This window comes from Eschrichtius robustus, chromosome 2, assembly GCF_028021215.1.
Source record: "Eschrichtius robustus isolate mEscRob2 chromosome 2, mEscRob2.pri, whole genome shotgun sequence".
NCBI lineage: Eukaryota > Metazoa > Chordata > Mammalia > Artiodactyla > Eschrichtiidae > Eschrichtius > Eschrichtius robustus.
In genome coordinates this window covers 115,440,165-115,464,890 of record NC_090825.1, presented here as the reverse complement: position 1 = coordinate 115,464,890, position 24,726 = coordinate 115,440,165, and the positions used below count along the sequence as shown (strand labels likewise).

At 36.7% G+C, this 24,726-nt stretch overlaps 1 protein-coding gene across 8 annotated transcripts in view; it reads left to right on the top strand.

The window, feature by feature from the left end:
• FAM13B (family with sequence similarity 13 member B) overlaps window positions 1-24,726 on the top strand; it is a 116,704-nt gene that overhangs the window by 39,642 nt on the left and 52,336 nt on the right. For all 8 annotated transcript variants that reach the window (XM_068535942.1, XM_068535941.1, XM_068535940.1 and 5 more), the window contains 3 exons: window positions 5,068-5,109; window positions 5,849-6,004; window positions 7,764-7,896. In XM_068535942.1, the coding sequence (XP_068392043.1) occupies window positions 5,068-5,109; window positions 5,849-6,004; window positions 7,764-7,896 (331 nt within the window). The remainder of the gene's footprint in view (window positions 1-5,067; window positions 5,110-5,848; window positions 6,005-7,763; window positions 7,897-24,726) is intronic.

Below are 24,726 nucleotides of genomic sequence, written 5' to 3'. Positions count from 1 at the left end.
TTGCGGCACACGGGATCTTCGTTGAGGCATGCAGGATCTTTCATTGCGGCACATGGTCTCTTTGTTGCAGCACTCAGGCTTCTCTCTAGTTGTGGCACGGGGGCTCCAGAGAGTGTGGACTCTGTAGTTTGCGGCACGCGGGCTCTCTCATTGAGGCGCTTGAGCTCAGTAGTTGTGACGCGCGGGCTTAGTTGTCCTGTGGCATGTGGGATCTTAGTTTCCTGACCAGGGATAGAACCCGCGTCCCCTGCATTGGAAGGCAGATTGTTTACCACTGGACCACCAGGGAAGTCCTTGGAAAATATTATTAAAGTTCAATCTTTTGGAAGGCTAGATATAGATCTCGGCCATGTTTCTTATGTTTATTAGTATGGATAAGAATCATCACTGGTGCTTATTAAAAATGTAAACTCTTGGGTCCTACCTCAGAGGTTTAGGGAGGGACCGAGGAATCTGCTTTCTTAAAGTTTGTTTTTTTTTTTAAACTGGGAAAGAAATCATACATACAGAAACTGTCATAAAACAAATGTATATCAAAACAGGTTAGTAAAAAGCAAATATCCAAATATCCCAGATCTAGAAATAAGCACTGAAAGCACCCTGGTAGCTCTCACAGTCCTGATCTCCTCCCTCTCCACTAAACGTAACAACTGTGCTGACATTTATGCCAATCACTTTCTTATATATTTCTGAGCTTTATGAAAATTAAACTTGCTATATGTATTTTTTGATCCAGCTTCTTTCACTAAACATGGTATGAGAATTTTATCCATGTGGTCACATGTCACTGTGGTTTGCTCATTTCACTGCTGTAAAGTATTCTATTATATGATTGCACCACAATGATCCAATTTACTGTTGCTGGAAAATTGGATTATTTTTATTTTTGACTATTGTGAGTAACATTTCTGTGTACATTGTTGTACATATCTTCTGGTGCACACATGCATGCAGATTTACTGTCTTTCAACTTAAGTAACTTGCTAAATTGTTTTCCATAGTGCTTTCTCCAGTTCTCATTCTAACAGTGTGTGAGCATTCCCATTGCTTCACATTCTAGAGTACTTCATTGTCGTTTTAATAAGGTCCATCCCTTTTTCATATGTGTGTTGGCCAATTTCTTCTTTTGTGAGATGCCTGTTCAAGTCTGTTTCCTATTTTTTATTGGGTTATCTTTTTCTTATTGAAAACAAAGCCCTTTTTTAGGAGCCCTTTAAAAATATATGTTGTAAATGTATTTTCCTCATTGTGTGTTATGCCTTTTCCTTCTTGTATTGTCTTCTGATGAATAATTCCCAATTTTAATCAAGCTTATCATTCTTTTCCCTTTGTGATTAATGCTTTTTGTGTCCTGTTTAAGAAATCTTTTCCTAAATACACACCCCTGTATTATCTTCTGAAACTTGTATCATTTCACCTTCCTTGTTTAGGTCTGTAATCTACCTGGAATTGATTTTTGTCTGCAGTGTGTGACAGAGGTTGCCAAGTTACCTTTTTCAGTATGGATACCAAATTGTTGCAGTACTCATTTTTTAAAAGACTGTTCTTTCCCTGCTTTCCATAGTAGCATCTTTGTTCTAAATCAATCATGGGTCTGTTTCTGTTTTGTATGTCTATTCTTGTGCCAGTACCATACTATCTTATTTACTTTGGTTTTATGGTATTTGAGGTCTAGAGTAGGGTCAGAATCTCCAATAAAATAACACTGTTACTTCAGGAGAGTCTGATACAGGTGGCCCTAATTTATCTCTCCCCTTCTCCTCTTTTCCCCTTTCATAACCATAAGTTTGTTTTCTGTGTCTGTGAGTCTGTTTCTGTTTCGTAAATAAGTTCACTTGTGTTATTTTTTTAGATTCCACATATGTGATATCATAACAGTATTTGTCTTTCTCTGTATGACTTATTTCACTTAGCATAATGCACTTCAAGTCCATCCGTGCTGTTGCAAATGGAAAATTTTGTTATTTTTTATGGCTGAGTAGTATTCCATTGTGTGTGTGTGTGTGTGTGTGTGTGTGTGTGTGTATAAACACATACACCACATCTTCTTTATCCATTCATCTGTTCATGGACCCTTAGTTTGCTTCCATATCTTGGCAATTGTAAATAATGCTGTTGTGAACATTGGAGTTAATGTATCATTTTGAATTAGTGTTTTTGTTTTTTTTGGATATATACCCAGGAGTGGAATTGCTGGTCGTATGGTAGTTCTATTTTGAGTGTATTTGGAAACATCCATACTGTTTTTCATAGTGGCTGCACCAATTTACATTCCCACCAACAGTGTACAAGTTTTCCTATTTCTCCGCATCCTCACCAACATTTGTTATTTGTATTCTTTTTGATAATGGCCATTCTGACAGGTATGAGGTTTCTCATGGTTTTGATTTGCATTTCCCTGATGATTAGTGATGTTGAGTGATTATTTTTCTTTTGTTTATTTGATTCTTTGTAAAGTGTCTTGTGTCCATGTATCCACTAGCGTTTTATAGATAATCTAATAAAAAAGGGTGAGAAAATCCCTCTGGGAGAATGAGTAGATGGCTAACAATGGCAAATTTGAAAAAGAACAGAGAGGCGATGTAAACCCTATGAAAAGTTAAAACATGATAGAAGGCTTTAGTAACAGACTGATGGAGTATGTAGTTGAGAATTGGAACTTTTTGAGAATTTGTTGTAAGATACAGTAAAAGCTCACCAGAAATCACAAATTAAATGGTGACAAGAATGATGTTAGATGTATATATTTTTTTCACACCATTCAACATACTACTGTCAGTGGATAACGGTATTAAAAGTAAAATGAATGTTTCTAAATAGGTAACAAATTATCTAAACTTAGAGGCTGCTAAATTACTAAGGAAAATATACCAGATTTAACTTTTATAATGAAATAGCAACCTATAACCAAAATTAAAAATATAACCAACAAATCATTGTAGCAAAATATCAGAAAAAGATCTAATATCCTAGTTGACATTTAAACACCCTTTGGGGAAAGCCTCATTTATCATTTTTTGTATTTTGTATTTTTCTGCAAAAGTCAGTAAATACTTAACTCTCAGCTCATCTGAAACTGCTAGAAATAGACTGATGGCTACACTGTTTTTTTGTGCACATATATGTGATTTTTCTCACCAGCTTTTCCTGATTTCAGAAATGAAAATGATTTCATTTAAATATGAAAAAATTTTTAAGTACTTTCCTTGAGGGTATCATCATGAAAGCATTTAGCTAAGAATAACTCATTCATGAAAACTAGTATAATATTGGCAGTTAAAAAAATTTTTTTTTAAAGCTAGAGAGGTTATGTGTGCCAAACCAGGATGGCTTACTGTTGTCTGATAAAGCAGTGGTGCAATTTGCTACTGATGTGTTTGCTTAAGGGAGACCTGCTGAAGATTGTTGGATGAATGGTAAATGGTGTTCATTTGGTTTCCTACAGAGAATCCTGAGACTATTAACCTGATAGACATTCTTCCTCATGTTGGTTAGAGTATGTGTTGGCACATTTTACAGAGGATCTTCATAAAACTAAATTTACTTTTTAAAAATGATTCTTCTTATTGAAGAATCATTTGCATACAGAAAAGTTCACAAGTCATAAGGCCATTGAATTATCAAAAAATGAATTCAACTTGTATAACCACCACCTGGGTCCCTGCTCCTGTCCCTTCTCAAATGCTACCAATCTCTCTGTTCCCCCAAAGTAGCCACTATCTGACTTTGATTATTGTAGATTAGTTTTTTTCTCTTACTGATTTTTTTCCTTTGAAAATCAACTTTACTGAGATGTATTTTTCACACAATAAAATGTATTCATTTTATGAATGATGAACACATATACATATATATCTGTTAACAACCATGGCAGTCAAGATAGAGACTGTTTCCATCACTTCATGTGCTTCTTTACAGTAATTCTCCCCCTGACCCCTGCAGTTTCTGGCCCCAGGCAATTACTGATCTGCATTCTGTCACTATATAGATGAATTTTGCCTGTTTTAGAATTTCTTATAAATGGAATCTCATAGAATAGGTACTCTGTGTCTGGCTTCTTTTGCTTGTGTAATGGTTTTTGAGATTCATGTTATTGTATGTATCAGTTGTTCAAGAATTTTATAGAAAAATGCTAAGTATATTCCATGGGATATCCATAAGGATATTCCACACTTTGTTTATCCATTCACCTGTTGGGGTTGATTGCCGTTTTTGGCTATTATGAATAAAGCTGCTATGCTTGTGGAAGTCTTCCTATGGACTTAAACTTTCATTTCTCTTGTGTAAATACTCAGGAGTACAATTGCTGGGTCACTTGGTAGGTTTTATAAGAAAACTACCAAACTGGCTTCCAAAGTGGTTGGAACATTTTACATTCCCACCAGCATTATGTGAATGTGCTATTTGCTTCACATCCTCACCAACACTTTAAACATTTTAGTAGTATCCATATCTCATTGTGGGTTTTAAGTTGTACTTTCGATAACTGTGGTAAAAATGAGTCTATTGTCTGTTTTTATAAGTATCAGTAGATATTGTGGTACAAAATTTGCTAGGGAAAGTCTGTTACCAGCGCAGTGAATGATATGGCCTGAACTTTAGTTTCTATTTTACCTCTTATTTTTGTAGCTTGAGAATATCCTCTGAGTAGGAGCATGTGCTATTACTTCTGGCAAGGAGTACAGGGCCAACATTGAGGCCTCCATACTGTCCTAGATGGGTACTTTTGTTTGGCCCAGTAGTCAGTTTTTTTCCCTTCAGGCTTGGAATAGGTCAGTGTTCCTTCCAGGTAAGCGCCAGATGAAGTAGTTGCAGCCCCCCTCCCCTGCACTACACACACACACACACACACACATCACACACATCACACACATCACACACACCACAGAGTATGTATTTTAAGGGTCTTCTTATGTGAAAAATAATTTCTTTAGAAAATTAGAATAATAAACTTAGTGCATGTTCTCCTGGGTGTATCAAGGGTAGTGTAAATGTGGCAGTTTTCACCACATTTTATAGTCATTTAGTATTGAAAATTTTATAGCTGATTTCTTTCTTTGATTACAGTGCCCATATATCTCCTATCGGCATCTTACCAGCCTCTGCGGAGTAAGTAGTATACTTACAGAAGACAATTTAAACTTTTTAAAAAAATATTACTAAACTGTAGAAATTAAAATCATGTATTTATTGTACTTACTTTAGAGGAAGGATTGTACATAAGGCAGTGAAACCAGTATTTTATGTACTTAGGTCAGAACAAATGAAGAAGGAATGAATTACACTCACATACAAAATAAAGATGAACTTTTTTTCAGATGATTTTTTTTGATCTTCTGAAATGATTGAAAATATCAAAAGAGCTTTTTTATGAAGTTTTTTTTTTAATGGCTGCTTTATTTATGTATGTACGTATGCATGCATGCATGCATGCCGTGGCACACAGCATGCGGGATCCTAGTTCCCCGACCAGGGATCGAACCCATGCTCCTTGCAGTGGAAGCGCGGAGTCCTAACCACTGGACCGCCAGGGAATTCCCTGGAAAGTCTTTTTAAATGGCTTTATATGTATTAAGGTGAGGAGTGAATTACTGGGACAAGTGATCATTCATGCCTCAGTAGTAATAGTGACATTATGATTGATTTGTATATCTTATTTGGGCAAATTTCATTTTAAAATTTAAGCCAATATTATGCTTTCCTATTTCTTTTTCCCCTCTAGCCTGTTCATTTAAATACCATTATAAATTTTTTTTTTAACTGGTTGTACATTTTAAAGTTTGTGTTTATGTGACCAAATAACTAGTTAGGGTGACTGCTTCTCACTAAAATGTGTTCTGTTTTATAGCATTTTAGAAAGAACAATTAGAGCAGCTGTGGAACAGCACCTTTTTGATCTGCAGAGCAGCATAGATCATGATCTTAAGAATTTACAACAACAAAGTCTGGTGTGTAATAATGAAGCAGGAAGTGTTAATTGTGATGGGGAAGGATCTAATAACCAGTAAGAAACTTTTAAAACATTTTACTGTTATTTATTGAGCTATAAAATTGTTTTTTCTTTTAAAAAACTGTATCTTTTCGTAAATGATGGGGTGTCATCTTACTTGAGCATTTCTGAAAGTCAGTGTGAAAAGTGACTTTGTATATACTTGCATATAAATTGTGTATACTTCTTAACATTGAAAATCTCATAAGTCTTCCATTAAGGTAGTAGGCATTAAGTCCAACACAGCCTGTGAACACCAGATGAAGTAGCAAGCTTACTTTTAGGATCCATGTTATATGAAAAATAACTTTAAAAAAAGTAGAACTATATTCTGTTCTCCAAATGGTCACACCATGGCATGCAGTTATCTAGACAGATAGGTACAGGGACAGCAGATTGACATCACTCCTAGTGCACATGGTCATTGAGTGAAATGGTAGATGGAATCATCCTTTGCTATTTAACTTATCACCTGCCTCCAGCCTTTGCCCTCCCTACATGCTGTTGTTTTAGGTTAGCTGTTAATAATTGAATTTGTGTAAGTTAGAAGTACTCTATGTACTGTGTGATGTGTGATGTTACTCCACTTTTCAGCTGACTTGTTACCTCTAAATGACAAAAGCTTCATCTCCTTTCCTATTACCTCAGCCCTGAACTTTAGGATATATAGGTTCCTTTCTCTGAGACCACAGTGCAATGATTTCATAGTTTACATTGATCAGTTTTTGGTTTGGGGACAGATCTACAGAGCAACATCGATCATGATCTTAAGAAAGATGTACCCAAATTTGGAGAATTCATAGGAAGGCAAAAAAAATTGATGACTGGGTGGAATTCTGTTTTTGTTGTTAAGAATTAGATTTTTAAAAGGCCAAATGTGTCAGGTATACTAGACTAGCTATCAAATATGAAATGAAACTGAAAAATTAATGGATATAAAAACCAATGCTTGGAATATGTTTATGGAATACCGTATTGTACAACTGCAGGTGTGCCATTGTAGTCTGCATGGATGGCATCACCAGCCTGTGCAGCTCGATATGATGGCCCTGATTTATGTGCTTTGAAGGCATGATTTGAACTATACACATGGATCTGTAGGGAGTATTTGAGTTGAATATGAAGGTAAGAAGCAGTATCCAAAAGTTGGAAGTAGTAGGAAAATGTTTCAAAGGATATAATATAAGCAGATTTCTTGGAGTTTGCCCTTAGGTTAGCTAGAGATGCTGAAAACCTATGCCCATGCTCAGGCAGTATTATGGAAATAACTCACATTCTCATTGATAGTGGTATCATCTTTGTAAACAAAACCCTGCAGTGTTGTGCATATTCTAAATTATATAAGATGAAAAAATATGCAGTAGGAAGCTATTCCTGTTGTACTTGATAAGGTGTTGGACACTCTGGTACCTAGTGCTAGACTTGTATTTTAATCAGTAAACAGGTCATTATTATGATTTAGAGTATGCATTTATAAGGGAAATCATTATTTTGGCACATAAATTATTTTTAAAACCATTCATTTGCTTTTGAAAATATTCAAAGTGGATAGCAAACCAGGTAGGTTCCTCACAACATCCCATGGAGAGATAAAAATAAACTTTGTACACTTAATAATCTAACTTGGCAAGATAAAGAAACTGTGGCTCTTTATGAAAAAGACAAATTTTCTTTGACAAGGAGAATTTTCAGATTATTACTTTTATTTATTTATTTTAAAGGCATTACGTATTCAACATGTGGCCTGATCTGACTTTTTAATCTTCATTACTAGGGTTAATATTGCTGATGGTATTATTAATGCCAGTGAATGTAACAGAGACTGTTCAGAACCTGTGGCTAGCACTAATTTAGACAATGAAGTTATGCAGCAAGATTTTGTATTTGACGATGAAGAAAATAACCAGGTAAGAAATGCTAAGACTTAAAGATCTCTGTGTTAGGTGTACTAGATTGCAATTGTGATTGTTTCATGTGTTCCTTTGATACCAGAAGCCATAGTTCAGTATCTTTGCTGTTACACATGTTTGTCTTGATTATAAGTCCCAGGAACATACATACTCTCAGTAGAGGTCAGGAACCATCATTGAGTAGAGAAGTAAATATAAAACACCTTATTTTAAAATACTTTTCTGGAAGGAAACAAATTACAATGTCAGCTAAGGTGGTTGGTGGTATTATGGTTGAATTTTGTTCTTTTTAAAAGCCCTGTATGTCCCAGATATTTTCCTGAAGAACATAAGATCTTTTCATAATTATGGAAAACCCATGAACATCATTTAAAAAGTAAATTTTCACTGTCACAATTTTTAGTAGTAACGTTGTTTTTAAAATAATTTCAATAAATGTACAAAGCAACATTTTTCTAAGACATGTTTCAAAGTTTAGCTTTGTTAACACTTTTTATTCTTATTTTTTTATTTTTTAAAAATATTTATTTATTTGGCTGTGCCAGGTCTTACTTGTGGCACACGGGGTTTCATTGCGGCATGCGGGATCTTTAGTTACGGCATGTGAACTCTTAGTTGCGGCATGTGGGATCTAGTTCCTTGACCAGGGATCGAACTCGGGCCCCTTGCATTGGGAGCACGGAGTCTTAGCCATTGGACCACCAGGGAAGTCCCTTGTTAACACTTTTTAAGATAATATACTTAATGAATGAGGAAATTTTCTTCAGCATGTTTTCATTCTAAATCATAAGCTAACATACCTGTAATAAGGAATTTATAGAGATTTGTGTTCTGGCTTTGCCTCTTAATAGCAGTGTGACTTTGACCAAGTTACCTAACTTCTCTGAGTTGTTCTTCGCTTTTCTTTATATAAGTGGGAGGTCATACCTCTGTTACAGGATTGTTATAAATATCCAAAGAAGTAAAAGTATAAAGTTGTTTTATAAACTGGAAAACATTTTACAAAAGTTAAGCTGCTGCTGTTACTTTTACTGGACTTGTATATTACTTGTGTATTAATATTCTTACTTCCACTGGTGTATTCGATTAATCTCTTTTCATCTATTCTTGGTTATTGCTTCTGTTGTTGTCTCTTTGCTCTTTCCTGGTTTATCGGTTTCTGCCTGTCTACTGGATCATTCCCATCAGTGTAAAATATTTTGACTGTTACTTTTCCCATGTTTAGGAAAAAACCCTCTCTTGACCCTTCTTCCCACTCTAGCTACACCACCATTTTTCTGCTTTCCTTTATAATAAAATTACTTGAATGAATTGTCTGTGTCTGTTTAATTTCTCTCCTTACATTCTATCTCGAATCCACTCCAGGCAACCTTTACCCTTAACATTCCTCTGAAACTGTTCTTGCAAATCACTAATTATGTCTTTTGCACATTTTACTTGACCTAAGAGCACAATTTGATTCAATTAATTATGCCTACTACCTGGGTACATTTTCTTCACTTGGCTTTCAGGATATCACACTCCTCTGGATTTTTTTTTTTCTTCTTGACTGGCTGCTCTATCCCTTTGCTGATTGCTTTTCATGTTCTCAAATTTAGTATGGCCCAGGGCCCAATTCTCAGGTCACTAATTTTCATTCACTCCCTTGGTAATCTCATTTAGTCTAATGGTTTTAAATACCATACAGACAATGGAATACTGTTCAGCACTAAAAGGAAATGAGCTATCAAGCCACAAAAAAACATGGAGGAACCTTAAATGCACATTACTAAGTAAAAGAAGCCAATCTGAAAAGGCTACATACTATGTGATTACAACTATGCTAAAGGCTCCCAGGTTTCTATCTCTAGTCCAGATCTCTCTCTTGAACTTTATAGATTCCTATACCCAGCTGTTGTACTCAACATTGAATATCTTACAAACATCTTAATATCTTAATAAACATCATATAAACATTTTATAAGCACCTTAACACCACCAAACTGTACTTGTAATCTTGTTGACACATGTGTTCTTCCTTTTGTCTTTAAAATCTCAGTAAACGGCAGTTTCTCCTTCCACATGCATAGGCCAAAAGCCTTGGGTCGTCCTTGATTTCTTTCTTACTGCACATCTAGTCCGTTACAAAGACCTACTGATTGTACCTTTGAAGTTTATATAGAGTCTGACCATTTTTAATGTTTCCCTTGCCACCACACAGGTCCATTCATTTCACTTAGATTAATACAGCCTCCTAACTGATCTTATCTTTTCCGCCCTATGGTCTGTTCTGAGCAGCAGCCAGAGTGATCCTTTTAAAATGAAAATTATGTAATGTCAGTTCTCATCTCAGAACCTTCCAGTGCCATCTAGGTATGAAAATATAGCAATAGGCAGTAGGGAAACACGGACTGATGGACAGTTATGATTGAGACAGTTCAGTCTTAAGGTGCTGTCTGGATTGCTGTTTGCCCAGATGTCCCTATGGCTTGTTTCCTCATCTGATCCTGCAGATTTTTCCTCAATTTTTCCTTCTCAGGCCAAATCTCATTACTCTGTATGTATTAGCAGGCCCTCTCACTGACCTACCCCCATCCAGTCTCTGAACTTTCTGTCCTTCTTCACTGTCTGCCCCCCTTACCCCTTAATAGTTCTGTCACCATTGCACATATCTATTATTAGTTTGTTTCCCATCATTAGACTGTGAACTTCATGAGGGCTGAGATTTTCATCTGTTTTGTTTATTATTACATCCCCATTATCTAGAACACATAGTATGTATTCATTAAGTATTTGTGGAATATATGACCAAACAAATAAATGTCACCTGGCAGATAGTAGGCAACTCAGTAGATTTGCTGAATGAAGTTGGTGTATTAGTTACTTTAAGAAAGCAGGAATTCTTTTTCTTTTTTAAGAGACTATTTTTAAAGGTGTTTTAGGTTTACAAACAAAATTGAGAGGGAGGTACAGAGATTTCCCATATGTTCCCTGCCCCCACATATGCATAGCCTCCCCCATTATCAACATCACTCACCAGAATGGTACATTTCTTACCAAGAGTGAACTTACACTGACATACCATAATCACTCAAAGTCTAGTTTACCTTAGGGTTCATTCTTGGTGCTGTCTATTTCATGGGTTTGGAAAAATATATAATATACCGAGTTTTTTAAACTGTGCTCTGCCTGTTCATACCCCATCCCACCAGCAACCGCTGATCTTTCTATTGTCTTTATAGTTTTGCCTTTTCCAGAATGTCATATAGTTGGAATCACATAGTATGTAGCTTCAGATTGGCTTCTTTTACTTAGTTATGTGCATTTAAGGTTCCTCTGTGTGTTTTTTGTGGCTTGATAGCTCATTTCTTTTTAGTGCTGAACAGTATTCCATTGTCTGTATGTACCACAGTTTATTTCTCCATTTACCTACTGAAGGACGTCTTGGTTGCTTCCAAGTTTTGGCAATTATGAATAATGCTGGTATACACATCTGTGTGCAGGTTTTTGTGTAGACTTAAGTTTTTAACTACTTTGGGTAAATACCAAGCAGTGTAATTGATGGATCATACAGTATGAATTTTATAAGAAACTGCCAACTGTCTTCTGAAATGGCTTTACCAATTTGCATTCATACCAGCATTGTATTAGCGTACCTAATGCTCTCTAACCTCACCAGCATTTGGTTCCAGATTTTGGCCATTCTGATAGGTATGTAGTTGTATCTCAGTGTTTTAATTTGCATTTCCCTGATGACATATGATGTGGGGGCATCTTTTCATATGCTTCTTTGCCATCTCTTATATAATGAAGTATATCTTCTTTGGTGAGAAGTCTTTTTTTTTTTTTTTTTTTAATTGGGTTTTGTATTCTTGTTATTGAGTTTTAGTTCTTTCTTTCTTTTGGCTGTGCCACGCCGCTTGTGAAATCTTAGTTCCCCAACCAGGGATAGAACCCCAGCCCCTGCAGTGAAAGTGCCAAGTCCTAACCTCTGGACCGCTAGGGAATTCCCTGGTGAGAAGTATTTTAAGGTCTTTGGCCCAGTTTTCAATTGGGTTGTTTCTTTCTTTTTTTTTTTTTTGAATTTTTGAATTTTATTTTACTTATTTTTTTATACAGCAAGTTCTTATTAGTCATCCATTTTATACATATTAGTGTATATATGTCAATCCCAATCTCTCAATTCATCCCCCCACCCCCCGCCGCTTTCCCCCCTTGGTGTCCATATGTTTGTTCTCTACATCTGTGTCTCAAGGGTTGTTTCTTATTATTGAGTTTTAAGAGTCCTTTGCTTTTTTTGTATAACAGTCCTTTATCAGGTGTGTCTTTTGCAAGTATTTTCTTCCAGTCTGTGGCTTGTCTTCTAATTCTCTTGATATCAAATTTTGCAGAGCAGAAGATTTTAATTTTAATGAAGTCCAGCTTATCAGTTACTTGTTTTATGGATTGTGTTTTTGGAGGTGTATCTAAAAAGGCAGCACCATTCCCAAGGTCACCTAGGTTTTCTTCTGTGTTATATTCTAGGAGTTTTATAGTTTGTGTTTTACATTTAGGTCTGTGATCCATTTTGAATTAATTTTTGTGAAGGGTGTAAGATCTCTGCCTAGATCCATTTTTCTGCATGTGGGTGTCCATTTGCTCCAATTCCGTTTGTTGAAGAGACTGTTGTTGCTCCATTATATTGCCTTTGCTTTTTGGTCAAAGATCAGTTGGCTATACTTATGGGGGTCTATTTCTGGGCTCTCTATTCTGTTCCATTGATCTCTTCGTCTATTCTTTCATCAGTACCACACTGTCTTGACTACTGTTCCTTTATAATAAGTCTTGAAGTCAGGTAGTATCAGTCCTCCAACTTTGTTCTTCTCCTTCAGTATTGTGTTGGTTGTTCTAGGTCTTTTACCTCCCCCCATAAAGATTAGAAGCAGTTTGTTAATATCCATAAACAACTTGCTGGGATTTTGATTGGGATTGCATTGAATCTGTACATTAAATTGGGAGGAACTGACATCTCGACAATATTGAGTGTTCAATCCATGAAAATGGGATATTTCTGTATTTATTTAGTTCTTCTTTGATTTAGTGCCTCAGAGTTCTGTAGTTTTCCTCATATAGATCCTTTTTAAAAAAATTAATTAATTAATTAAAAATCTTTTTGGCTGCTTTGGGTCTTTGTTGCTGCGTGCGGGTGTTCTCTAGTTGCAGCGAGCAAGGGCTACTCTTTGTTGCGGTGCGCGGGCTGCTCATTGCGGTGGCTTCTCTTGTTGCAGAGCACAGGCTCTAGGTGCATGGGCTTCAGTAGTTGCAGAACGCAGGCTCAGTAGTTGTGGCACGTGGGCCCTAGAGTGCTCAGGCTTCAGTAGTTGTGGCGTGTGGGCTCAGTAGTTGCAGTGCGCAGGCTCTAGGGTGCGTGGGCTTCAGTAGTTGTGGTGCACGGGCTCAGTAGTTGTGGCTCACAGGCTCTGGAGCGCAGGCTCAGTGGTTGCGGCGCATGGGCTTAGTTGCTCTGCGACATGTGGGATCTTCCTGGACCAGGGCTCAAACCTGTGTCCCCTGCATTGGCAGGTGGATTCTTAACCACTGTATCACCAGGGAAGTCCCCCTCATATAAATGTTATACCCAAATACTTCACTTTTTTGGGTGCTAATGTAAATGGTATTGTGTTTTAATTTCAGAATGCAGTTGGTGTATAGAAAAGCAATTGACTTTTGTTTATTAACCTTGTATCCTGCAACCTAATAATCACTTATTAGTTCCAGGAGATTGTTTTTGTTAATTCTTTCAGATTTTCTACATTACATAGACAATCATGTCATATGTGAACAAAGATAGTTTTATGTCCGCCTTCCCAATCTGCTAACCTTTTTTCCCTTCTCTTGCCTTACTATATTAGCAAGGACTTCTAATACAGTGTTGAAAGGGAGTGGTGAGAGGGGACATCCTTGCCTTGTACCTGAACTCATTTGGAAAGTTTATAGAGTTTCTCACTCTATAAACTCTATAAACTCTATAAATAAGTATGATGTTAGGTGTAGGTTTTTTGTAGACAGTCATTATCAAGTTGAAAAAGTCCCCTCTGTTCCTAGTTTACTAAGAGTTTTTATCATGAGTGAGTGTTAGATTTTGTCACATGCTTTTTCTTTTTTTTTTTTTTTTAAGTACACAATTCAATGGTTTATAGTATATTCACAGACTTGTGCAACCAACACCAGAACCAGTTTTAGAACATTTTCATCAACACAAGAGATAATCCCACCCCCCCCATAAGCAGTCATTCCTCATCCTGTCACCCCAATCCCTGGTCACCACCACTCTGCTTTCTGTCTCCATGGATTTACCTCTTTGGGTCATTTCATAGAAATGGAATCATTCAATATGTGGCCTGTCATGTCTGGCTTCTTTCAGTGAGACCATGCTTTCAAAGTTCAGCCATGCTGTAGTGTGTGTCAGTATTTCATTCCTTTTTTTTTTTTTTTTTTTTTTACGGGTTTTTAAAAGTAATTTATTTTATTTATTTTTGTTTTGTTTTTTTTTTTTTTTCACACACACACACTGTATTTTATTTTTACAAGGGATAAATAGACTGACACCAAGCATTGTACATGGATGACCACAACAAAAGCAACAATGATTGCAATTACCAAACATGAAACACACTCATATTATGTCATAATATTGACATTCAGTCCAGTAATCCTCCACTGTAACAGCTCCTTTACTTTGCAGTGAAAATTGATTTGTATATTCTTTGCCTCTGAGTCCTTGTGGGATTTTTTTTTTTTTTTAAATTCAGACAGAAAGTCACAAAAATTATACTCATCCTCATCAGTTCACTCAGTCCCATGTAATTAATTTTTTTTTTTCATCTTGATCTTTTGTTAGCACTTTTATGAGTTCATCAGTTTTGTTTTTTTTTTTTAAATATATATTTATTTATTTATTTATTTATTTATTTATTTATTTATGGCTGTGTTGGGTCTTCGTTTCTGTGCGAGGGCTTTCTCTAGCTGCGGCAAGTGGGGGCCACTCTTCATCGCGGCGCGCGGGCCTCTCACTATTGCGGCCTCTCTTGTTGCGGAGCACAGGCTCCAGATGCGCAGGCTCAGTAATTGTGGCTCACGGGCTTAGTCGCTCCGCGGCATGTGGGATCTTCCCAGACCAGGGCTCGAACCCGTGTCCCCTGCATTGGCAGGCAGATTCTCAACCACTGCGCCACCAGGGAAGCCCAGTTCATCAGTTTTTCATTAGAGTTCTGAAAATGCTTATTCATTCAGTTCAGCAGTACAGTCAGTTACCAGAAACCTGTACTTGTCAGAGTCTTTTCCATGAATTTCTTGAAGATGAAACCCTTTTATAGGAACATATTTGCAAAATCATCAGAGTACACCCAGAACTGTCTGTAAATGACAGAAGACTTAAAAATGACCACGGTTAAAGATTTGATGAAAGTTCATAATAATGCAGTTGACAAGAAAATTAGTTATTTCTGAGATATACATTTTAAAGTAATAACTAGGATTATTACTTATAACATTATACCAGAACATATAAGATTTTTAGAAATTTCATGTAATGTCTGAAACATTTATATTAACATATTTCCATACATATTTCCATACAAATACAAATATAAGATTTTTATAAATTTCATGTAATGTCTGAAACATTTATATTAACATATTTCCATACATATTTCCATACAAATACAAATATAAGATTTTTTTTAGAAATTTCATGTAAAGTCTGAAACATTTATATTAACATATTTCCATACAAATAACCCAATGAAAGTTTAGTATTAGTTGTTTTGTTTGTTTTTTTATACTGCAGGTTCTTATCAGTCATCAATTTTATACACATCAGTGTATACATGTCAATCCCAGTTGCCCAATTCAGCACACCACCATCCCCACCCCACCGCGGTTTTCCCCCCTTGGTGTCCATACGTTTGTTCTCTACATCTGTGTCTCAACTTCTGCCCTGCAAACCAGTTCATCCGTACCATTTTTCTAGGTTCCACATACATGCATTAATATACGATATTTGTTTTTCTCTTTCTGACTTACTTCACTCCGTATGACAGTCTCTAGATCCATCCATGTCTCAACAAATGACTCAATTTCGTTCCTTTTTATGGCTGAGTAATATTCCATTGTATATATGTACCACAACTTCTCTATCCATTCGTCTGTCGATGGGCATTTAGGTTGCTTCCATGACCTGGCTATTGTAAATAGTGCTGCAATGAACATTGGGGTGCATGTGTCTTTTTGAATTACAGTTTTCTCTGGGTATATGCCCAGTAGTGGGATTGCTGGATCATATGGTAATTCTATTTTTAGTTTTTTATGGAACCTCCATATTGTTCTCCATAGTGGCTGTATCAGTTTACATTCCCACCAACAGTGCAATAGGGTTCCCTTTTCTCCACACCCTCTCCAGCATTTGTTGTTTGTAGATTTTCTGATGATGCCCATTCTAACTGGTGTGACGTGATACCTCATTGTAGTTTTGATTTTCATTCTCTAATAATTAGTGATGTTGAGCAGCTTTTCTTGTGCTTCTTGGCCATCTGTCTGTCTTCTTTGGAGAAATGTCTATTTAGGTCTTCTGCCCATTTTTGGATTGGGTTGTTTGTTTCTTTAATATTGAGCTGAATGAGCTGTTTATATATTTAGGAGATTAATCCTTTGTCCGTTGATTCGTTTGCAAATATTTTCTCCCATTCTGAGGGTTGTCTTTTTGTCTTGTTTATGGTTTCCTTTGTTGTGCAAAAGCTATGAAGTTTCATTAGGTCCCATTTGTTTATTTTTGTTTTCATTTCCATTACTAGGAGGTGGATCAAAAAAGGTCTTGCTGTGATTTATGTCAAAGAGTGTTCTTCCTATGTTTTCCTCTAAGAGTTTTATAGTGTCCGGTCTTACATTTAGGTCTCGAATCCATTTTGAGTTTATTTTTGTGTATGGTGTTAAGGAGTGTTCTAATTTCATTCTTTTACATGTAGCTGTCCAGTTTTCCCAGCACCACTTATTGAAGAGACTGTCTTTTCTCCATTGTATATCTTTGCCTCCTTTGTCCTAGATTAGTTGACCATAGGTGCGTGGGTTTCTCTCTGGGCTTTCTATCCTGTTCCATTGGTCTATGTTTCTTTTTTTGTGCCAGTACCATATTGTCTTGATTACTGTAGCTTTGTAGTATATTCTGAAGTCAGGGAGTCTGATTCCTCCAGCTCCGTTTTTTTCCCTCAAGACTGCTTTGGCTATTCAGGGTCTTTTGTGTCTCCATACAAATTTTAAGATGATTTGTTCTAGTTCCATAAAAAATGCCATTGGTAATTTGATAGAGATTGCATTGAATCTGTAGATTGCTTTGGGTAGTATAGTCATTTTCACAATATTGATTCTTCCAATCCAAGAACATGGTATATCTCTCCATCTTTTGGTATCATCTTTAATTTCTTTCATCAGTGTCTTATAGTTTTCTGCATACAGGTCTTTTGTCTCCCTAGGTAGGTTTATTCCTAGGTATTTTATTCTTTTTGTTGCAATGGTAAATGGGAGTGTTCCCATAATTTCTCTTTCAGATTTTTCATCATTAGTGTATAGGGATGCAAGAGATTTCTGTGCATTAATTTTGTATCCTGCAACTTTACCAAATTCATTGATTAGCTCTAGTAGTTTTCTGGTGGCATCTTTAGGATTCTCTATGTATAGTATCATGTCATCTGCAAACAGTGACAGTTTTAATTCTTCTTTTCCAATTTGTATTCCTTTTATTTCTTTTTCCTCTCTGATTGCCGTGGCTAGGACTTCCAAAACTATGTTGAATAATAGTGGTGAGAGTGGACATCCTTGTCTTGTTCCTGATCTTAGAGGAAATGGTTTCAGTTTTTCACCATTGAGAATGTTGTTGGCTGTGTGTTTGCCGTATATGGCCTTTATTATGTTGAGGTAGGTTCCCTCTATGCCCACTTTCTGGAGAGTTTTTATCATAAATGGGTGTTGAATTTTGTCAGAAGCTTTTTCTGCATCTATTGAGATGATCATATGGTTTTTATTCTTCAATTTGTTAATATGGTGTATCACATTGATTGATTTGCATATATTGAAGAATCCTTGGATTTCTGGGGTAAATCCCACTTGATCATGGTGTATGATCTTTTAATGTGCTGTTGGATTCTGTTTGCTAGTATTTTGTTGAGGTTTTTTGCATCTATGTTCATTAGTGATATTGACCCCGTAGTTTTCTTTCTTTGTGACATCTTTGTCTGGTTTTGGTATCAGGGTGATGGTGGCCTCATAGAATGAGTTTGTGAGTGTTCCTTCCTCTGCAGTTTTTTGGAAGAGTTTGAGAAGGATGGGTGTTAGCTCTTCTCTAAATGTTTGATAGAATTCACCTGTGAAGCCATCTGGTCTTGGACTTCTGTTTGTTGGAAGATTTTTAATCACAGTTTCAATTTCATTACTTGTGACTGGTCTGTTCATATTTTCTGTTTCTTCCTGGTTCAGTCTTGGAAGGTTATACCTTTCTAAGGATTTGTCCATTTCTTCCAAGTTGTCCATTTTATTGACATAGAGTTGCTTGTAGTAGTCTCTTAGGATGCTTTGTATTTCTGCGGTGTTGTAACTTCTCCTTTTTCATTTCTAATTTTATTGATTTGAGTCCTCTCCCTCTTTTTCTTGATGAGTCTGGCTAATGGCTTATCAATTTTGTTTATCTTCTCAAAGAACCAGCTTTTAGTTTTATTGATCTTTGCTATTGTTTTCTTTGTTTCTATTTCATTTATTTCTGCTCTGATCTTTATGATTTCTTTCCTTCTGCTAACTTTGGGTTTTGTTTGTTCTTCTTTCTCTAGTTTCTTTAGGTGTAAGGTTAGATTGTTTACTTGAGATTTTTCTTGTTCCTTGATGTAGGCTTGTATAGCTATAAACTTCCCTCTTAGAATTGCTTTTGCTGCATCCCATAGGTTTTGGATCGTCGTGTTTTCATTGTCATCTGTCTCTAGGTATTTTTGGATTTCCTCTTTGATTTCTTCAGTGATCTCTTGGTTATTTAGTAATGTATTGTTTAGCCTCCATGTGTTTGTGTTTTTTATGTTTTTTTCCCTGTAATTCATTTCTAATCTCATAGCGTTGTGGTCAGAAAAGATGCTTGATATGATTTCAATTTTCTTAAAATTACTTAGGCTTGATTTGTGACCCAAGATGTGATTTATCCTGGAGAATGTTCCGTGCGCACTTGAGAAGAAAGTGTAATCTGTTTTTGGATGGAATGTCCTATAAATTTCAATTAAATCTATCTGGTCTATTGTGTCATTTAAAGCTTCTGTTTCCTTATTTATTTTCATTTTGGATGATCTGTCCATTGGTGTAAGTGAGGTGTTAACGTCCCCCACTATTATTGTGTTAATGTCGATTTCCTCTTTTATAGCTGTTAGCAGTTGCCTTATGTATTGAGGTGCTCCTATATTGGGTGCATATATATTTATAATTGTTATATCTTCTTCTTGGATTGATCCCTTGATCATTATGTAGTGTCCTTCCTTGTCTCTTGTAACATTCTTTGTTTTAAAGTCAACTTTATCTGATATGAGTATTGCTACTCCAGCTTTCTTTTGATTTCCATTTGCATGGAATATCTTTTTCCATCCCCTCGCTTTCAGTCTGTATGTGTCCCTAGGTCTGAAGTGGGTCTCTTGTAGACAGCATATATATGGGTCTTGTTTTTGTATCCATTCAGCAAGCCTGTGTCTTTTGGTTGGAGCATTTAAACCATTCACGTTTAAGGTAATTATCGATATGTATGTTCCTATGACCATTTTCTTAATTGTTTTGGGTTTTTTTTTGTAGGTCCTTTTCTTCTCTTGTGTTTCCCACTTAGCGAAGTTCCTTTAGCATTTGTTGTAGAGCTGGTTTGGTGGTGCTGAATTCTCTTAGCTTTTGCTTGTCTGTAAAGCTTTGGATTTCTCCATCGAATCTAAATGAGATCCTTGCCGGGTAGAGTAATCTTGGTTGTAGGTTCTTCCCTCCCTTTCATCACTTTATCATGCCACTCCCTTCTGGCTTGTAGAGTTTCTGCTGAGAAATCAGCTGTTAACCTTATGGGAGTTCCCTTGTATGTTATTTTTCATTTTTCCCTTGCTGCTTTCAATAATTTTTCTTTGTTTTTATTTTTTGCCAATTTGATTACTACGTGTCTCGGCGTGTTACTCCTTGGGTTTATCCTGTATGGGACTCTCTGTGCTTCCTGGACTTGGGTGGCTATTTCCTTTCCCATGTTACACAAGTTTTCGACTACTCTCTTCAAATATTTTCTCTGGTCCTTCCTCTCTCTCTTCTCCTTCTGGGACCCCTATCATGCGAATGTTGTTGCGTTTAATGTTGTCCCAGAGGGCTCTTAGGCTGTCTTCATTTCTTTTCATTCTTTTTTCTTTAGTCTGTTCCGCAGTAGTGAATTCCACCATTCTGTCTTGCAGGTCACTTATCCGTTCTTCTGCCTCAGTTATTCTGCTATTTATTTCTTCTAGTGTAGTTTTCATTTCAGTTATTGTATTGGCCATCTGTGTTTGTTTGTTGTTTAATTCTTCTAGGTCTTTGTTAAACATTTCTTGCATCTTCTCGGTCTTTGCCTCCATTCTTATTCCGAGGTCCTGGATCATCTTCACTATCATTATTCTGAATTCTTTTTCTGGAAGGTTGCCTATCTCCACTTCATTTAGTTGTTTTTCTGGGGTTTTATATTTTTCTTCATCTGGTATATAGCCCTCTGCGTTTTCATCTTGTCTATCTTTCTGTGAATGTGGTTTTTGTTCCACAGGCTGCAGGATTGTAGTTTTTCTTCCTTCTGCTGTCTGCCCTCTGGTGGTTGAGGCTATCTAAGAGGCTTGATGGGAAGCTCTCGTGGTGGGTAGAGCTGACTCTCACATGCTTTTTCCGCATTTCTTGATAAGATCATGTGATTTTTCTTTTCCAGCCTGTTGATGATAGCTTACATTATATGATTTTCAAATGCTGAACCAGCCTTACATACCTGGGATAGATCCTACTTGGTTGTTGTGTATAGTTCTTTTAGTAGGTGTTTAGGTGCTTGATTAGCTAATATTTTGTTGAGGATTTTTGCATCTATATATTTTTTCTTTTTATTGGAGTATAGTTGCTTTACAATGTTGTGTTAGTTTCTGCTGTACAATGAAGTGAGTCAGCTATATGTATACATATATTCCTTCCCTATGGACCTCCCTCCCACCCCCCCACCCCCATCCCCCCATGTAGATCATCACAGAGCACTGAGCTATACAGCAGGTTCCCACTAGCTATCTATTTTACACATGGTAGTGTATATATGTAAATCCTAATCTCCCAATTCCCTCCCTGTGTCCACACTGCAAGTCCGTTCTCTACGTCTGCATCTCTATTCCTACCCTGCAATAGGTTCATCTGTACCATTTTTCTAGATTGCACATATATGTGTTAATATACGATATTTGTTTTTCTCTTTCTAACTTAATTCACTCTGTATGAGAGACTCTAGGTTCATCCACATCTCTACAAATGACCCAGTTTCGTTCCTTTTTATGGCTGAGTAATATTCCATTGTATATATGTACCACATCTTCTTTATCCATTCATCTGTCGATGGACATTTAGGTTGCTTCCATGCCCTGGCTATTGTAAATAGTGCTGCAGTGAACATTTGGGTGCATGTGTCTTTTTGAATTATGGTTTTCTCAGGATATATGCCCAGTAGTGGGATTGCTGGGTCATATGGTAGTTCTATTTTTAGTTTTTTAAGGAACCTCTGTGCTGTTCTCCATAGTGGCTGTATTTACATTCCCACCAACAGTAGAAGAGCGTTCCCTCTTCTGCACACGATCTCCAGCATTTATTGTTTGTAGATTTTTTGATGATGACCATTCTGACTGGTGTGAGGTGATACCTCATTGTAGTTTTGATTTACAGTTCTCTAATAATTAGTGGTGTAGAGCATCTTTTCATGTGCCTCTTGGCCATCTGTATGTCTTCTTTGGAGAAATGTCTATTTAGGTCTTCTGCCCATTTTTTGATTGGGTTGTTTGTTTTTTTTGATATTGAGGTGCATGAGCTCTTTGTATATTTTGGAGTTTAATCCTTTGTCCGTTGTTTCATTTGCAAATATTTTCTCCCATTTTGAGGGTTGTCTTTTCGTCTTGTTTATGGTTTCCTTTGCTGTGGAAAACTTTTAAGTTTAATTAGGTCCCACTTGTTTATTTTTGTTTTTATTTTCATTACTCTAGGAGGAGGGTCAAAAAGGATCTTCCTGTGATTTATGTCCAAGAGTGTTTTTTCCGATGTTTTCCTCTAGGAGTTTCATAGTGTCCAGTCTTACATTTAGGCCTTTAATCCATTTTGAGTTTATTTTTGTGTATGGTGTTAGGGAGTGTTCTAATTTCATTCTTTTATATGTAGCTGTCTGTTGCCAGCACCACTTATTGAAGAGACTGTGTTTTCTCCATTGTATATTTTTGCCTCCTTTGTCATAGCATAGGTGACCATAGGTATGTGGGTTTCTCTGTGGGCTTTGTATCCTGTTCCATTGATCTATATTTCTGTTTTTGTGCAAGTACCATACTGTCTTGATTACTGTAGCTTTGTAGTATAGTCTGAAGTTGGGAAGCCTGATTCCTCCAGTTCCATTTTTCTTTCTCAAGTTTGTTTTGGCTCTTCGAAGTCTTTTGTGTTTCCATGCAAATTGCAAAATTTTTTTGTTCTAATTCTATGAAAAATGTCATTGGTAATTTGATAGGGATTGCATTGAATCTGTAATTTGCTTTGGGTAGTATAGTCATTTTCACAGTATTGATTCTTCCAATCCAAGAAAATGGTATGTCTCTCCATCTGTTTGTGTCATCTTTGATTTCTTTCATCAGTATTTTATAGTTTTCTGAGTACATGCCTTTTGCCTCCTTAGGTAGGTTTTTTTTTAAAATTTTAATTAATTTTATTTATTTATTTATTTTATTTATGGCTGTGTTGGGTCTTTGTTTCTGTGCGAGAGCTTTCTCTAGTTGCGGCAAGTGGGGCCCACTCTTCATTGCGGTGCGCGGGCCTCTCACTATCACGGCCTCTCTTCTTGCGGAGTGCAGGCTCCAGACGCGCAGGCTCAGTAATTGTGGCTCACGGGCGTAGTTGCTCCGCGGCATGTGGGATCTTCCCAGACCAGGGCTCGAACCCGTGTCCCCTACATTGACAGGCAGATTCTCAACCACTGCGCCACCAGGGAAGCCCCTTAGGTAGGTTTATTCCTAAGTATTTTATTCTTTTGTTGCAATGGTAAACAGGATTGTTTCCTTAATTTCTCTTTCTGATCTTTCGTTATTAGTGTATACGAATGCAAGAGTTCTTTGCATTAATTTTGTATCCTACAACTTTACCAAATTCATTGATTAACTTTAGTAGTTTTCTCGTGGCATCTTTAGTATTTTCTATGTATAATATCCTGTCATCTGCAAACAGTGACAGTTTTACGTATTCTTTTCCAATTTGTATTCCTTTTATTTCGTTTTCCTCTTTGATTGCTGTGGGTAGGACATCCAGAACTATGTTGAATAAGACAGGCGAGGGCTTCCCTGGTGGCACAGTGGTTAAGAATCCACCTGCCAATGCAGGGGACACAGGTGTGAACCCTGGTCCGGGTATATCCCACATGTCATGGAGTAACTAAGCCTGTGTGCCACAACTACTGAGCCTGTGCTCTAGAGCCTGTGAGCCACAACTACGGAAGCCGACGTGCCTAGAGCCCATGCTCTGCAACAAGAGAAGCCACTGCAATAAGAAGCCCACGCACTGCAATGAAGAGTAGCCCCCGCTCGCCGCCACTAGAGAAAGCCCACGCGCAGCAACAAAGACCCAATGAAGCCAAAAATACATACATAAAATAAATAAATAAAGAGTGGCGAGAGTGGACATCCTTGTCTTGTTCTTCATCCTAGAGGAAATGCTTTCAGTTTTTCACCCTTGAGAATGATGTTTGTTGTGGGTTTGTTGTATATAGCTTTTATTATGTTGAGGTAGGTTCCCTCTGTGCCCACCTTCTGGAGAGTTTTTATCATAAATAGGTGTTGAATTTTCTCAAAAGCTTTTTCTGCATCTATTGAGATGATCATATGGTTTTTCTTCTTCAATTTGTTAATATAGTGTATCACATTGATTGATTTGCGTATATTGAAGAATCCTTGCATCCCTGGGATAAATCCCACTTGATCATGGTGTATGATCCTTTTAATGTGTTGTTGGATTCTGTTTGCTAGAATTTTGTTGAGGATTTTTGCGTCTGTGTTCATCAGTGATGTTGGGGTGTAATTTTTTGTGTGATATCTTTGCCTGGTTTTGGTATCAGATTGTTGGTGGCCTCATAGAACGAGTTTGGGAGTGTTCCTCCCTCTGTAGTTTTTTGGAAAAGTTTGAGAAGGATAGGTGTTAGCTCTTATTTAAATGTTTGATAGAATTCGGCTGTGAAGCCATCTGGTCCTGGACTTTTATTTGCTGGAAATTTTTAATTACAATTTCAATTTCATTACTTGTGATTGGTCTGTTCATATTTTCTAGTTCTTCCTGGTTCAGTCTTGGAAAGTTGTACCTTTCTAAGAATTTCTCCGTTTCTTCCTGGTTGCCCATTTTATTGGCATTTAGTTGCTTGTAGTAGTCTCTTATGATTGATCCTTTGTATTTCTGCAGTGTCAGGTGTAATTTCTCCTTCTTCATTTCTAAATATGTTGATTTGAATCCTCTCCCTTTTTTTCTTGATGAGTCTGGCTAAAGGTTTATCAGTTTTGTTTTATCTTCTCAAAGAGCCAACTTTTAGTTTTATTGATC